Here is a 14,723-nt window from a genome sequence, read left to right on the forward strand (position 1 = left end):
AGAATCATTCTTTTTTACCAGCATGTGGAATTAACATATCATGGGATATTGTGTATAGGACCTCTTTTACCAGCATGTGGAACTAACATATCATGGGATGTGTATAGGATCATTTTTTTACCAACATGTGGAGTTAACATATCATGGGATATTGTGTATAGGATCATGTTTTAACAGCATGGGGAATTAACATATCATGGGATATTGTGTATAGGATCATTCTTTGTACCAGCATGTGGAATTAACATATCATGGGATATTGTGTATTGGATCATTTTTTTACCAGCATGCAGAATTAACATATCATGGGATATTGTGTATAGGATCATTTTTTACCAGCATGTGAAATTAACATATCATGGGATATTGTGTATAGGATCATTTTTTAACAGCATGTGGAATTAACATATCATGGGATATTGTGTATAGGATCATTTTTTTACCAGCATGTGGAATTAACATAACATGGGATATTGTGTATAGGATCATTTTTTACCAGCATGTGGAATTAACATATCATGGGATATTGTGTATTGGATCATTTTTTTACCAGCATGTGGAATTAACATATCATGGGATATTGTATATAGGATCATTTTTTACCAGCATGTGAAATTAACATATCATGGGGTATTGTGTATAGGATCATTTTTTAACAGCATGTGGAATTAACATATCATGGGATATTGTGTATAGGATCATTTTTTTACCAGCATGTGGAATTAACATATCATGGGATATTGTGTATAGGATCATTTTTTACCGGCATGTGAAATTAACATATCATGGGATATTGTGTATAGAATCATTTTTTTACCAGGATGTGGAATTAACATATCATGGGATATTGTGTATTGGATCATTTTTTTTACTAGCATGTGGAATTAACATATCATGGGATATTGTGTATAGGATCATTCTTTGTACCAGCATGTGGAATTAACATATCATGGGATATTGTGTATAGGATCATTTTTTTTTCCAGCATGTGGAATTAACATATCATGGGATATTGTGTATAGGATCATTCTTCGTACCAGCATGTGGAATTAACATATCATGGGATATTGTGTATAGGATCATTCTTCGTACCAGCATGTGGAATTAACATATCATGGGATATTGTGTATAGGATCATTTTTTACCAGCATGTGGAATTAACATATCATGGGATATTGTGTATAGGATCATTCTTGATACCAGCATGTGGAATTAACATATCATGGGATATTGTGTATAGGATCATATTTTTACCAGTATGTAGAATTAACATATCATGTGATATTGTGTATAGGATCATTTTTTACCAGCATGTGGAATTAACATAACATGGGATATTGTGTATAGGATCATCTTTTTACCAGTATGTGGAATTAACATATCATGGGATAATGTGTATAGGATCATTTTTTTACCAACATGTGGAGTTAACATATCATAGGATATTGTGTATAGGATCATTTTTTTAACAGTATGTGGCCTGCAGTTGATTTGAAGACATCATATAAATGGATTTAAAATGTCATGCATTATGGATTTTAATGACTTTAATTATGACAGACTAAGTTGTTTATTTATTTGAGACAAAAATATAATTATTTTACACTGGTGTTGTCAGTATTTGAGACAAAAATATAATTATTTTACACTGTTTTGTCATTATTTGAGACAAAAATATAATTATTTTACACTCGTTTTGTCATTATTTGAGACAAAAAGTAATTATTTTACACTCGTTTTGTTATCCTAACTATCTATCTTACTATCAAGTTTAGTTTGCTTAAAAGTTAAGATTTTTTTTTCAAACAAATTATTACCTGCAGCTGTGTATCGATTTTTGGAAGGGTTTTTAAAATGTCTAACAAAACTCTGGTATTGATTTTGAAGATCTACTTTTGATACAGGACAGACTAAGAATAAGAATTGACCACTCAAGTCATTGAACACTCAAGTCATTCAAGTCATTGAACACTCAAGTCATTCAAGTCATTGAACACTCGAGTCATTCAAGTCATTGAACACTCAAGTCATTCAAGTCATTGAACACTCAAGTCATTCAAGTCATTGAACACTCAAGTCATTCAAGTCATTGAACACTCAAGTCATTCAAGTCATTGAACACTCAAGTCATTTAAGTCATTGAACACTCAAGTCATTCAAGTCATTGAACATTCAAGTCATTGAACACTCAAGTCATTCAAGTCATTGAACACTCAAGTCATTGAACACTCAAGTCATTGAACACTCAAGTCATTGAACACTCAAGTCATTCAAGTCATTGAACACTCAAGTCATTCAAGTGTTCACCAAGGTTTATGTACAACACTATGTTTCATCTTGCAGAGGAAAGCCACGTCCAGTTCAAGTGTCCCAAAGTCCACATCTAGCATGACATTGCCAGTGTCCAGTCCTTCAAGTCATTCACAATTTGATGAATCCACAGAGCCACTACAGAGGATAGCAGCATCTGGTGAACAACATACCGAACACAAGTCCCCACCACTTGAAGTGGAGAAAAGGCTGAATGAATTAGCCAAGTAACATATGAAGTTGATTATTTATCTTGTTAATTTTAAAAGTGGTATTCTCCTCTGAGACCAATCTGTAGATGAAAAATAGAGGAATGTGCTTTATCATGAGGAAGGCAATCACACCTGTCCATAATGGTCACTTTGGGGCCCATAAAATGATGTCCTCTTTCAATAGGTACCCAGTAGTTAGGCTGTGCTTGTCAGATTCTGTGGTGCCCTATAATAATCATGTCCTTCTGACTGTCCATTAGCAGTTTGGTTTCTGTATGCTGGAAATCGCAAGATTTTAACTAAAATTGATATGCGGCTTTGTGTTGAGGAGATCTGAGCAAAGTTCTGTGTCATCAGTCAGTGGATGCATGGCCCTATTGCTACTTTTGTTGCTGAACATAATTTGTATTAAGGTTTCTTGAATTTCTATCGAATTTAACATGAATTTCGATCAAATTTAACATGCTCCTTTATACTTTACATTGATGAAACCTTGTGTGGATTTGATGTAAAGTAAGCCATGATAGCTTATTTGGGTTCATAATCCATGGTGAACAAGTTTGATACACACAGGCCAGTCCATGTTGGCCGCCATGGTATGTTCTTGGGGGAAGACACTTAGTTCCCATTTCCTCAACATGACATGGCCAAAATGTGTTAAATATGAAATTGAAAACCAACGAACCTCCAAACCAACAACATACATATATTAGAAGAGTTATGGCCCTTTACTGCCTACCCTAATGACTTTTGTTTAATAAGCATAATTTTACAAGGGTATATTGAATTTCAAGCAAATATGCCTTGTGGCTTTATATTAATAGAACTTGAATGATTTTGATTTGCAGTCCTTGACATCATTTACAGGAGTTATGCCCCCTGATTTTCTGTCCTCATGAATTTCATTTGTACATCATTACTTCAAATTACTGGATTTCAACCTTATTTAGCATTCATCTTTACATGGACAAGACTTTTAATTTTATCTCAAGCATTCCATACCAGCTTTTAGGAGCAATGGCCCATGATTGCAAGGCCTTCTCTATTTATGCAGCATATTTTTTCTCAGGATGGTTGGATTTGAACCAGTTAACATGTATCTTTGAGGTGCAATGACACGGTGGATGATGTACCAGGCTCATGACTGAAAGGGTGCGGGTTTAAACCTTACCATTGGGCCAGTCTGGGTCAGCTACCATGTGTTTCCATGCACAAGGCATTTTATTCCAGTTGCCATGTCAATAACCTACTTGTACAGCTGTGCCGTAAAGCATAAACCAAACATGCATCTTTATGTTCATAAAACCTTGAATAACTTTGATTTCTAGCATTCCACAATGTAAATTACAAGAATTATGGCCCCTGATTGTCTATCAATTAGTTTGAATGTAAGCAATCATTGCATGCAGACAAGTATTGATGAGACCTTGAAAAAGTTTGATTTCTAGCATTCCACATTTTGAAAAGATTTTGCCCATATTTCCTGTCCACCCAACTTTTTGCAGCATGCATTTACTGAAGAATGAAACCTTTGACATGTTGAATTCCAGCATTCCATATCATCACATGAGTTATGGCCCCTGTATCTTCTCCTTACTTTTTTTCTCAAAGCAAGTTCCCTAGTTTAATTTGTACTAAACAAATTGTAGTAACATAGGGCATCGCACCCAGTAACTTAAGTATATGGTAAAATGTAGATATACAACTAAGACTTAGTAAGTGTACATAATATTGTCCATCAAAGTGTTAACACAGTGAAGTTACCAAATATGGGGATGACTTGTACTTGCAGAAAGGAAGAATCCTATCAGTTTCAGGGTCAAAAAGTCAAGGTTACTGTAACTGAATGAAGAAAAATGGTTTCTGTACACAGTTGAGTTCTTGGCCATATACAGTTATCAGACTTTGTGGATTGCTTGCATTTATGGTAAGGAAAAACCCTGTCAGTTTGGATTAAAAACTAAAAGGTTCAGGTAACTTTGACTAAGAGGAAAAGATAGTATTTGCACAATAACTAATGTTGTCCAGCATTTACATTTACTTTGTAAATGGCTGGTACTTTGGGTAAAGAAGTGCCTTTCTGATTTTTAGGGCCAAAAGGTCAAAGGTAAAGGTCACTGTATCTGAGAACATAAATGGTTTCAGCACAAGCCCTTGTCTTCACCATCAACAGTTACCAGATTTTGTGGCTGGCTTCCCCTTGAGATAAAGAAGCACCTGATCAGTTTTGGAGTCAATAGACCAAAGGTCAAGGTCACTGTAACTGAAAGAAAATGGTTTCTGTACATTAACATGAATTCTCCATCATCTATAATTACCAGACTTTGTGAAATACATACACTTGGGGTCAAGAAGAATTCCATTGAATTTGGGAGTCAAACATGAAGTTTGGACAGTGACTGAAATAACAATGAGGGTCTGCACAATAACATGTGTGCCACATAGACCTGTGTGGATGGCTGTTAAAAGATCAAGGCCACATAAAGAAGAAAAAGGGCACACATTTCAGTTATCAGTCATGATTAGAAAGCCAGTCATCCTTACAATCAGACTGTTGTGTCATGCCCCAGAAGCCAGTCATCCTTACAATCAGACTGTTTTGTCATGCTGTTACCAGTCATGATTAGAAAACCAGTCATCCTTACAATCAGACTGTGTCATGTCCCTGTTATCAGTCATGATTAGAAACCAGTCATCCTTTCAATCAGACTATTGTGTCATGCCCATTATCAGTCATGGTTAGAAAGCCAGTCATCCTTACAATCAGACTATTGTGTCATGCCCCAGTTATCAGTCATGGTTAGAAAGCCAGTCATCCTTACAATCAGACTGTTTTGTCATGCTGTTACCAGTCATGATTAGAAAGTCAGTCATCCTTACAATCAAACTGTTGTCATGCCCCCTGAAGCCAGTTATCCTTACAATCAGACTGTGTCATGCTCCTGTTACCAGTCATGATTAGAAACCAGTCATCCTTACAATCAGACTATTGTGTCATGCCCCTGTTATCAGTCATGATTAGAAAGCCAGTCATCCTTACCATCAGACTATTGTGTCATGCCCCTGAAGTGTGCGAGATTGATCTCCTACTGTTCTAAAGTCTAGTTTGATCATTATTCTCTTACTTTCTTTCTTTTTAGCCAATTAAGTCATCTGGAGGAGAAGCTGAGTACGGACATTAAGATGATCCTGACAATATTGAGGACTCAACCTCAGCTGCGGCGGCCCTCCAGCATCAATTACTTTGACTCAACACCAGAAGATGAAGCAAGCGTTATTTCACCCATCCCTAAATATGCAGATGCTGTTGATGCATTCAAATATATAGATGCTGACACGGATTGTGACATTCATGAAGTTCAACAGGTATTGTGCAACTGCAATGAAGTTTACTTAAATGTGAGCCATTATTCAACACATTCTTCATTTGTATGCATCATAGTAATTGCATACTGCATTATACAATTTATGGATGGTATTGTTTGCTATAAACTTTACTCCAGGTTTTAAAAAAAAAACTCATTTGACTGAATTTTATTTCTTTATTCGTGACTTTTTTACAAAGCCAAAACCCATAATGTTGGTATGGTTAGAAGACATGTGCCATACCCCTTACAATGCATGTGTGTATTAGCACATATTTCTTTCCAGTTTCTAGAACATGGAGCTAAATGCATACTGTAGCAGGGCTGAAAATAGTGGTGGTCTAAGGTCCGGATAATTCAAAATGCAGACCTGCCAATTTATTCATTGGACCAGTCAATTTTTTTGGTCATCATTTCTTGTATAAAATCATTTGGTTGCTTCAACTTTCAGAGTTCCAATAAATGTATGCACTGCTTGACTGTATGGACATTGCTGTTGAATGCATGCACAATAGACAGATTTCCAAATAGCAATAGACAGATTTCCAAATAGTAAATATTGACCTGTTTTATAGTATTGTAATATTTGAGTAACCAGTCTAAAATTAGTGCTGATATTGACAACAGTGGTGTTGAAAACAATAATGATTTGCAGTAACAGTAACAATATCAAAGGATGGTGTTCATTTTTTAATTACCATTATTTTGAACCAAAAAAAATATACATAGGTACACCCCTATTTTTATATGTCTAAAACAGATAACAGTAAATAGATTAAAACCAGTTTGAAGACCTTGCACAAGTCCAGGATTTGCCACTAACCGGCATCCACAGGTCTTGGACTAGTGTATCAAGGGCATTAATTTCATCCTCTATTCTTGCATAAAATATGGATCACATTTACCTAGTTTTGACTGAAGGGTGCATCTACATACCAAGTTGCATGACCCTACAGACAACAGTGTTTGAGAGACTAAGCAAAAAAGCAAAATTGAAAGTTTACATAGGTCACAGAAGCATGAATTTTAGGCCACACTAACCTGATTTTATGAAAAATATAGTCTTTGAGGCTTCTATATACCAAACTACACAATTCAGCAAGCAACACAATCGAAGCACTGAGTTGAACTAAACTGAGTCATTTCATTTCACTCCACTGACTGAAGAGAATTTCAAGGAATTCCAGATAATATCTCATTCTTTTAACGGATGTGTCAAAACCATCTCTGATGTTCCGGAACATCAAGACTTTCAAATTAGCCACTGAGGCAGACATATTGGATGTAAGATCTACACCATTTTCATTTAGGACACCATTAGAACACTTGGGAAAAACCCATGCCAATATGTCCATCCATAACTTTGTACAGTTACATAATGAATTAAGGCATACAATTCTGGTATACACCCCTACATGCTTTTCAGTGCTTGAAACTAACAATAATTTGATATATCATTCAATTGTATTTAATACTTTGATCAGAAATTGATGAAAACATTGATTTTTGACAAGTAAATAAAAAGATTGGAATAAAAGTATTAAAAAAATGGGGTAATATAAATTTCTGTCTTCTCACTTCTTCAGAGTCACACACATGATGATGGAACTACATCACCATGGCAATCCAGAACCAATGAGACATCTTCTTCCCTAGCTCCAGATTCCACAAGTCAGTATTCTGGTCATCAGCTCAGCAACCAATCATCTCATCCATCTTTAGCCAGCCAATCAGCAACTCCATTTCCACAAGCTGCCCAGTCAGCTGCAACTACAATGGCGCATAACTTAATCAGCCAATCACAGTGTGTTGAGTCAAATCTCAGCCAATCAGAGCAAGAGAACCTCTCTTCCTTGCCACTTGAACAGTCAGTGATTCCCAGTGACCCTTCCAAAGTTTCTCAGAGTTCATTGGACCTTGAAGTGAATTATTCTGCATTTACCAGAAGTAAATCAGGGATTGCAGATGATGAAGATAGCAAGAGCACAGTTGTATAGCAAACATTTTGTATGAATGCTTATCATGCAGGAATCATCTCATCAACTCCTGTTTTCAGTGTTCTAATCTGGGAGTTTTATATGCAATGTTTCATCAGTTATGTTTCATTCCACTTCCTTTGTACTGTGCCTCATGGGACAACAGTGTTCAATTAAACCAATTTTTGATAGTAAATGCAGCAAGAAATGGTTAACAGTTAATGATTAAGTCACAAAAATATTCATTATTTTACTGATCATATCATGAAATATGCAGTTATTTCATATTTTACATAGATACAATTATAAAATGGTTATCAAGTAAGATATATAAAAAACATTTTTCAGAAAATCTAGTCATAAATAGATGTGAAGTTAGCTTGATGCACTTTTAAAGAAAAATAGTTATTTTTAACTATCATGATTTTTACATTGTATTTCTACCCATGATTTTGATAATCATGTCTGGTGGAGATTATGGCAGGATTTATATAAACTTATTTTGAGGTAGTTTTAAGTAGAACCACTGTAGCAGATGGGAAAAAAAACATTGGGCTATAATAACTAGAATTGGAAGTCTTCCAACAAAAGGATGTAAATAGCATTATCTGTATAATATAGCCTGGAACAAATCCTCTGTTTCACCAGATCAATCAACAATGAGTACTCAGTGTTTGTAAATGCTCTATTTGACCAAATTAATCAACAATGAGTACTCGAGGTTTGTAAATACATACTCAGTTTGACCAAACTAATCAACAATGATTACTTGAGGTTTCTAAATGCACAGTTTGACCACCAAACTAATCAGAAATGAGTACTCAAGGTTTGTAAATACTCAGTTTGACCAAACTAATCAACAATGAGTACTTGAGGTTTCTAAATGCTCAGTTTGACGAAACTAATCAGAAATGAGTACTCGAGGTTTGTAAATACTCAGTTTGACCAACTAATCAGCAATGAGTGTTTGAGTTTTACAAATAGAATGGCTTACAAATTCATTTCATTGTGCATATATTTTCATGAAATTTATTTGTTCAATAATGGCATAGTTTCTCTTCGTTCAGTTGAAAGATACCCTGCCAAATATGGTGTGGAATAATTAACCAGCATGCTGGTTTGATATTGGCATGTTTCCTTGCTATAATTGTTGTTGTTGTTGTTGTTCTAGGGTTTAACGCCATTTTTCAGCACAAGATAGGCTATACATGGCAGCCAGTATAACTGGTGGAGGAAGAACTCTGGAAAACCCAGGGAAGAACCACCGAACCACGAGAAGCTGCTGGCAGGCTATCCCACGCTAGTGCTATAATTGAATTCACATCCTAATGTGGTGTGGAATAGTTAATCAGGGATGGTTGGATAAGAGCATGTTTCCCTCTATATATGAATTGACATCCCATCTAAAAGAATACGGAATAATTAATTGATGACTGGTTGGATATATCAGTTGACATCCCATCTACTTTGGTTTTGATGACTGATTGGATATATTAATTTACATTCCATCTAATTTGGTGTTGATGACTGGTTGGATATATCAATTGGCATCCCATCTAATATGGTGTCAATGACTGGTTGGATATATCAGTTGACATCCCATCTAATTTGGTGTTGATGACTGGAATGTATAGTAGTGTGTTCCATTACATTAAATGAATTGACATCCTGTCTAATATGGTGTGGATTAGTTAATCAAGGGCTGGTTGGATAAAAGTGTGTTCCCATACTATAAATGAATTGACATCCTAATATGGTGTGGAATAATTAATTACTCATGGATAAAAGTGTGTTTCCATGCTATAAATGAATTGACATCCTAATGTGGTGTGGCATAATTACTCATGGATAAAAGTGTGTTTCCATGCTATAAATGAATTGACATCCTAATGTGGTGTGGCATAATTACTCATGGATAAAAGTGTGTTTCCATGCTATAAATGAATTGACATCTTAATGTGGTGTGGCATAATTACTCATGGATAAAAGTGTGTTTCCATGCTATAAATGAATTGACATCTTAATGTGGTTTGGAATAATTACTCATGGATAAAAGTGTGTTTCCATGCTATAAATGAATTGACATCCTAATGTGGTGTGGCATAATTACTCATGGATAAAAGTGTTTCCATGCTATAAATGAATTGACATCTTAATGTGGTTTGGAATAATTACTCGTGGATAAAAGTGTGTTCCCATACTATAAATGAAATCACATTCTAATATGGTGTATTAAAATTAATTGAGGGTTGGTTTGATAATATGTTTCCTTTAAATAAATGAATTGATATTCTATCTAATATGGTGTGGATTAGTTAATCGATGACTGGTTGGATGGTAGTGTGTTCCCTTACTAGAAATGAATTGACATCCTAAAATGGTGTGAAATAATTAATCATGGATAAAAGTGTGTTCCCATACTAGAAATGAAATCACATTCTAATATGGTGTGGATTAGTTAATCGATGACTGGTTGGATGGTAGTGTGTTCCCTTAATAGAAATGAATTGACATCCTAAAATGGTGTATAATTAGACAAGGGATGGTTTGATGTGTTTCCTAACTGTAAATGAATTGACAATCCCATCTTATATGATGTGAAATAGTTAATCGAGGGCTGATTTTATAGTAGTGTGTTTCCATAATTGAATTGACATCCCATCTGATATGGTGTGGAGTAATGTATCAGTTGATAATGTTTTCTTTTCAGGGGAAAATAATATCCTAGGATGATGTTTTATTATTTGTTGAAACTGAGATATGTTTTACCTTCTGTTGTGCAATTTTGTTATTATTTCCAATCCTTTCAATAGTTTATAATACTACAACAAGGAGGACCTGGGCAGTTCATTTTCAAAAATAAAATAATTTTTAAAAAAAACTTGCTTTGGTTTTGTTCTTTTTAATAGGTAAGCTCACATTTGGCCAGCTGTGAATAGACATGTTCATTTTTCAACAAGATTCCCTGGAATGGACTGACATCCTAATGGGCAGAAAGAATTTACAGGTCTTTGTGCTTCCTTTTCACTGCTGAGTGATGAAATCATCTCTGATATTCTTCAGTGATAACAAGATGTCCATATTTGCAGCTATGATAGATATTTTGGTTTGGCACCATTTTCACTGGAGACAAAGGTCTTTTATCAAATGCCCATACCTCAGTATCATCCATTCAGTGTGAGTAGTGACATTAACCCTAACCCTCATCCATTCAGTGTGAGTAGTGACATTAACCCTAACCCTCATCCATTCAGTGTGAGTAGTGACATTAACCCTAACCCTCATCCATTCAATGTGAGTAGTGACATTAACCCTAACCCTCATCCATTCAGTGTAAGTAGTGACATTAAGATTTTCATGCCAAAGATGACATCCATTCAGTGTGAGTAGTGACATTAACCCTAACCCTCATCCATTCAGTATGACGTTAAGATTTTCATGCCAAAGATGACATCCATTCAGTGTGAGTAGTGACATTAACCCTAACCCTCATCCATTCAGTATGATGTTAAGATTTTAATGTCAAAGATGACATCCATTCATTGTGAGTAGTGACATGAAGATTTCCATGAGAGATGACATTCATTCAGTGTGAGTAGTGACGTTAACCCTAACCCTCATCCATTCAGTATGATGTTAAGATTTTCATGCCAAAGATGACATCCATTCATTGTGAGTAGTGACATGAAGATTTCCATGAGAGATGACATTCATTCAGTGTGAGTAGTGACGTTAACCCTAACCTGCATCCATTCACTATGACATTAAGATTTCCATGACAGAGATAACATTCGTTCAGTGTGAGTAGTGACATTAACCCTAACCCTCATCCATTCAGTGTGAGTATTGGCATTAACCCTAACCCTCATCCATTCAGTATGACATTAAGATTTTCATGACAGAGATGACATCCATTCAGTGAGTAGTGACATTAAGATTTTCATGACAGAGATAACATCCATTCAGTGTGAGTAGTGACATTAAGAATTCCATGACAGAGATGACATTTGTTAGTGTGAGTAGTGACATTAAGATTTCCATGACAGAGATACATCCATTCAGTGTAAGTAGTGACATTAAGATTTCCATGACAGAGATGACATTCGTTCAGTGTGAGTAGTAACATTAACCCTAACCTGCATCCATTCAGTGAGCAGTGACATTAAGATTTCTATGACAGAGGTGACATCCATTCAGTGTAAGTAGTGACATTAAGATTTTCATGACAGAGATGACATCCATTCAGTGTGAGTAATGACATTAACCCTAACCCTCATCCATTGAGTGTGACATTAAGATTTCTATGACAGAGATGACATCCATTCAGTGTAAGTAGTGACATTAAGATTTTCATGACAGAGATGACATCCATTCAGTGTGAGTAATAACATTAACCCTAACCCTCATCCATTCAGTGTGACATTAAGATTTTCATGACAGAGATGACATCCTCTCAGTGTAAGTAGTGACATTAAGATTTTCATGACGGAGATGACATCCATTCAGTGTAAGTAGTGACATTAAGATTTTCATGACAGATATGACATCCATTCAGTGTAAGTAGTGACATTAAGATTTCCATGACAGAGATGACATCCATTTATTGTGAGTAGTGACATTAAGATTTTCATGAAAGGTGAAACTTAAGCTGTAGCTGATGGTCCAGAGTCAGATATACACTGAGGTAAAACTGACCAACCAATGATGGTCCAGAGTCAGATATACACTGAGGTAAAACTGACCAACCAATGATGGTCCAGAGTCAGATATACACCGAGGTAAAACTGACCAACCAGTGATGGTCCAGAGTTAGATATACACTGAGGTAAAACTGACCAACCATTGCAAACTGTTTTGCTCTCTCACTACACAGATTTCTAACTATTTTTTGAGATAAATGGAAAACCTGAGGTAATTTCAATGAAATTGTGTACCATATTTGTTTATAAAAGGGGGATTATAAATATTATAAATATTTTTCTCATTATTTTCTTATGTCAGTAATGATTAATAAGAGGAAATTCATAAATTTTATATTCCTATGTTATTATCAGATATATTTCATTGTGTGGTACCGAAAACTATATACATGTATTTTAACTTGGGGCTCATTGTTCAATAAAATATAATTGTTTGGTACCACACAATGAAATATATCCAGTATTAACATAGGAAAGAAAACATATATATAAATGAGCTCAAATGATGACCATTTGCTAACTTGTTGCATCCGACATCAAGTGTTTAAACATGAGATATTGAAACACATGACAAACGAAGTAGGAAAGCTTATTTTTTGCACTTGTCAGAACCTTTTTGTTTAACAACTGCCCCTAGGTCTGTGCTACAGATAGTGCCTGCATCAATCCCTCTCAACATGTGCTTATTAATAATAAGCGATGTGTCAGCACATATCAGACCTAACCTTAACATACATGCACAGCCTAAGCCCTAACTAACAACAATCTTTAACTACCATCCACTAACACTTGACAGGAATGCCTCTTAAAAAAATGACAAGTTTTCTTCACACCAATAAATAACTAATTTTTTTAAATGATGAAGTGGCATAAAAATACTGTTGTTAAATGAAATTCTGCAATATAGTTTCTGAAAGAAACAACAAATTGTATAAATAAATAGTTTGTGAGAAGGCTATTAAAGCTTGGAAGAATGAAACTATGACCAAAGCATCAGCAGACAAGGAACCAAAAATGGCACATTTTCTCATACATTATGTAAGTATATGAATAATTTCCTTTCTGTCACAACTTGTTATATCTATTCTAAATGCTTTAATATTAAATTCACAATTTTTTAAAATTAAAAAATGTTCATCAACAGCCATTAGAATTTATGGATCCCTGATACATACACACATACAAGCATTTATTCATAGTCTTCACAAAATACTTAAAATGTCACTAAAAATGGCAGCAATATATTTAATCAGTTTGCATGATAAATTTGCAGTTAAATGAATGAGCAAAATCAAGGATTGATGGTATTAATGTTCATATATATATATATATATATATATATATATATATATATATATATATACATGTGTGTGTGTGTGTATTATTATGTATATGTAGTTTAATTACTTGTTAAATTCTTTTAAATTATTTTAATTATAATTCCATTATGTGTTATTGTAATGATAATTTTATACACTGGATCTGATTTTTTTAAATAGAAATTCAAATCAGTTCTGTTTGTAAATAGCTAACACTAGAAATATTGTATCTTGTGCTGACCTTGACTCAAGCACCAATAAGGCAGTTCTAAGTAAACAACTTTTTTTAGTGAGAACCAGTAAGGGTTTTTAGTAAACAATTTTTTTTTATTCAGTGAGAACCACTGATTTTTGTTAAAATCATAATGGAGTATGTGACAATTAATTAAAATCATTCTGCATTTTCCAGAAAATGATCACGTGACTCCCGTTTAGGTATCTATTTTGTGTCTTACTTAGACTGTATAATCATTTTCTAGAAATGAACCAGCAAGTGGGCATTTTATCTTTGACACTGAAAGGTGTTTTTTTTCTGTTGTGACCAGTTGGAGTTATATTTTAATTTTTATTCAAATTATTTGGATTCTAAGAGATTAAATCTTTTCCCTGGAAAATATATTTAAGTGTTCATACAAAATTCTTGGACAAAGACATTTACTGAAATTGTGTTCAGAATTCAAACACTAGAATATTATTGTTTGTGGATCAACAAAAAACTGTTGACACATTAGTGCTATACTGACTACAGTATACATCCTAAACTTCCATTTTGGATTTTGTCAGGACTTGAACTCAAATTCATTTGAAAATTTTATTACTAGGACTAATAATTCATAATTCT

General features: G+C 34.5%; 1 protein-coding gene across 6 annotated transcripts in view; it reads left to right on the forward strand.

Annotated features, from left to right (window-relative positions):
* LOC149780995 (voltage-gated inwardly rectifying potassium channel KCNH6-like) overlaps positions 1 to 12,319 on the forward strand; it is a 326,871-nt gene extending 314,552 nt beyond the window's left edge. For all 6 annotated transcript variants that reach the window (XM_089938100.1, XM_089938103.1, XM_089938104.1 and 3 more), the window contains 3 exons: positions 2,344 to 2,537; positions 5,663 to 5,888; positions 7,474 to 12,319. In XM_089938100.1, coding sequence (XP_089794226.1) covers positions 2,344 to 2,537; positions 5,663 to 5,888; positions 7,474 to 7,884 — 831 coding nt within the window. In that variant the 3' untranslated portion in view covers positions 7,885 to 12,319. The remainder of the gene's footprint in view (positions 1 to 2,343; positions 2,538 to 5,662; positions 5,889 to 7,473) is intronic.
* Positions 12,320 to 14,723: the final 2,404 nt, after the last annotated feature.

This window comes from Sinohyriopsis cumingii, chromosome 16 (genome assembly GCF_028554795.1).
Source record: "Sinohyriopsis cumingii isolate HCF-2022 chromosome 16, ASM2855479v2, whole genome shotgun sequence".
NCBI lineage: Eukaryota > Metazoa > Mollusca > Bivalvia > Unionida > Unionidae > Sinohyriopsis > Sinohyriopsis cumingii.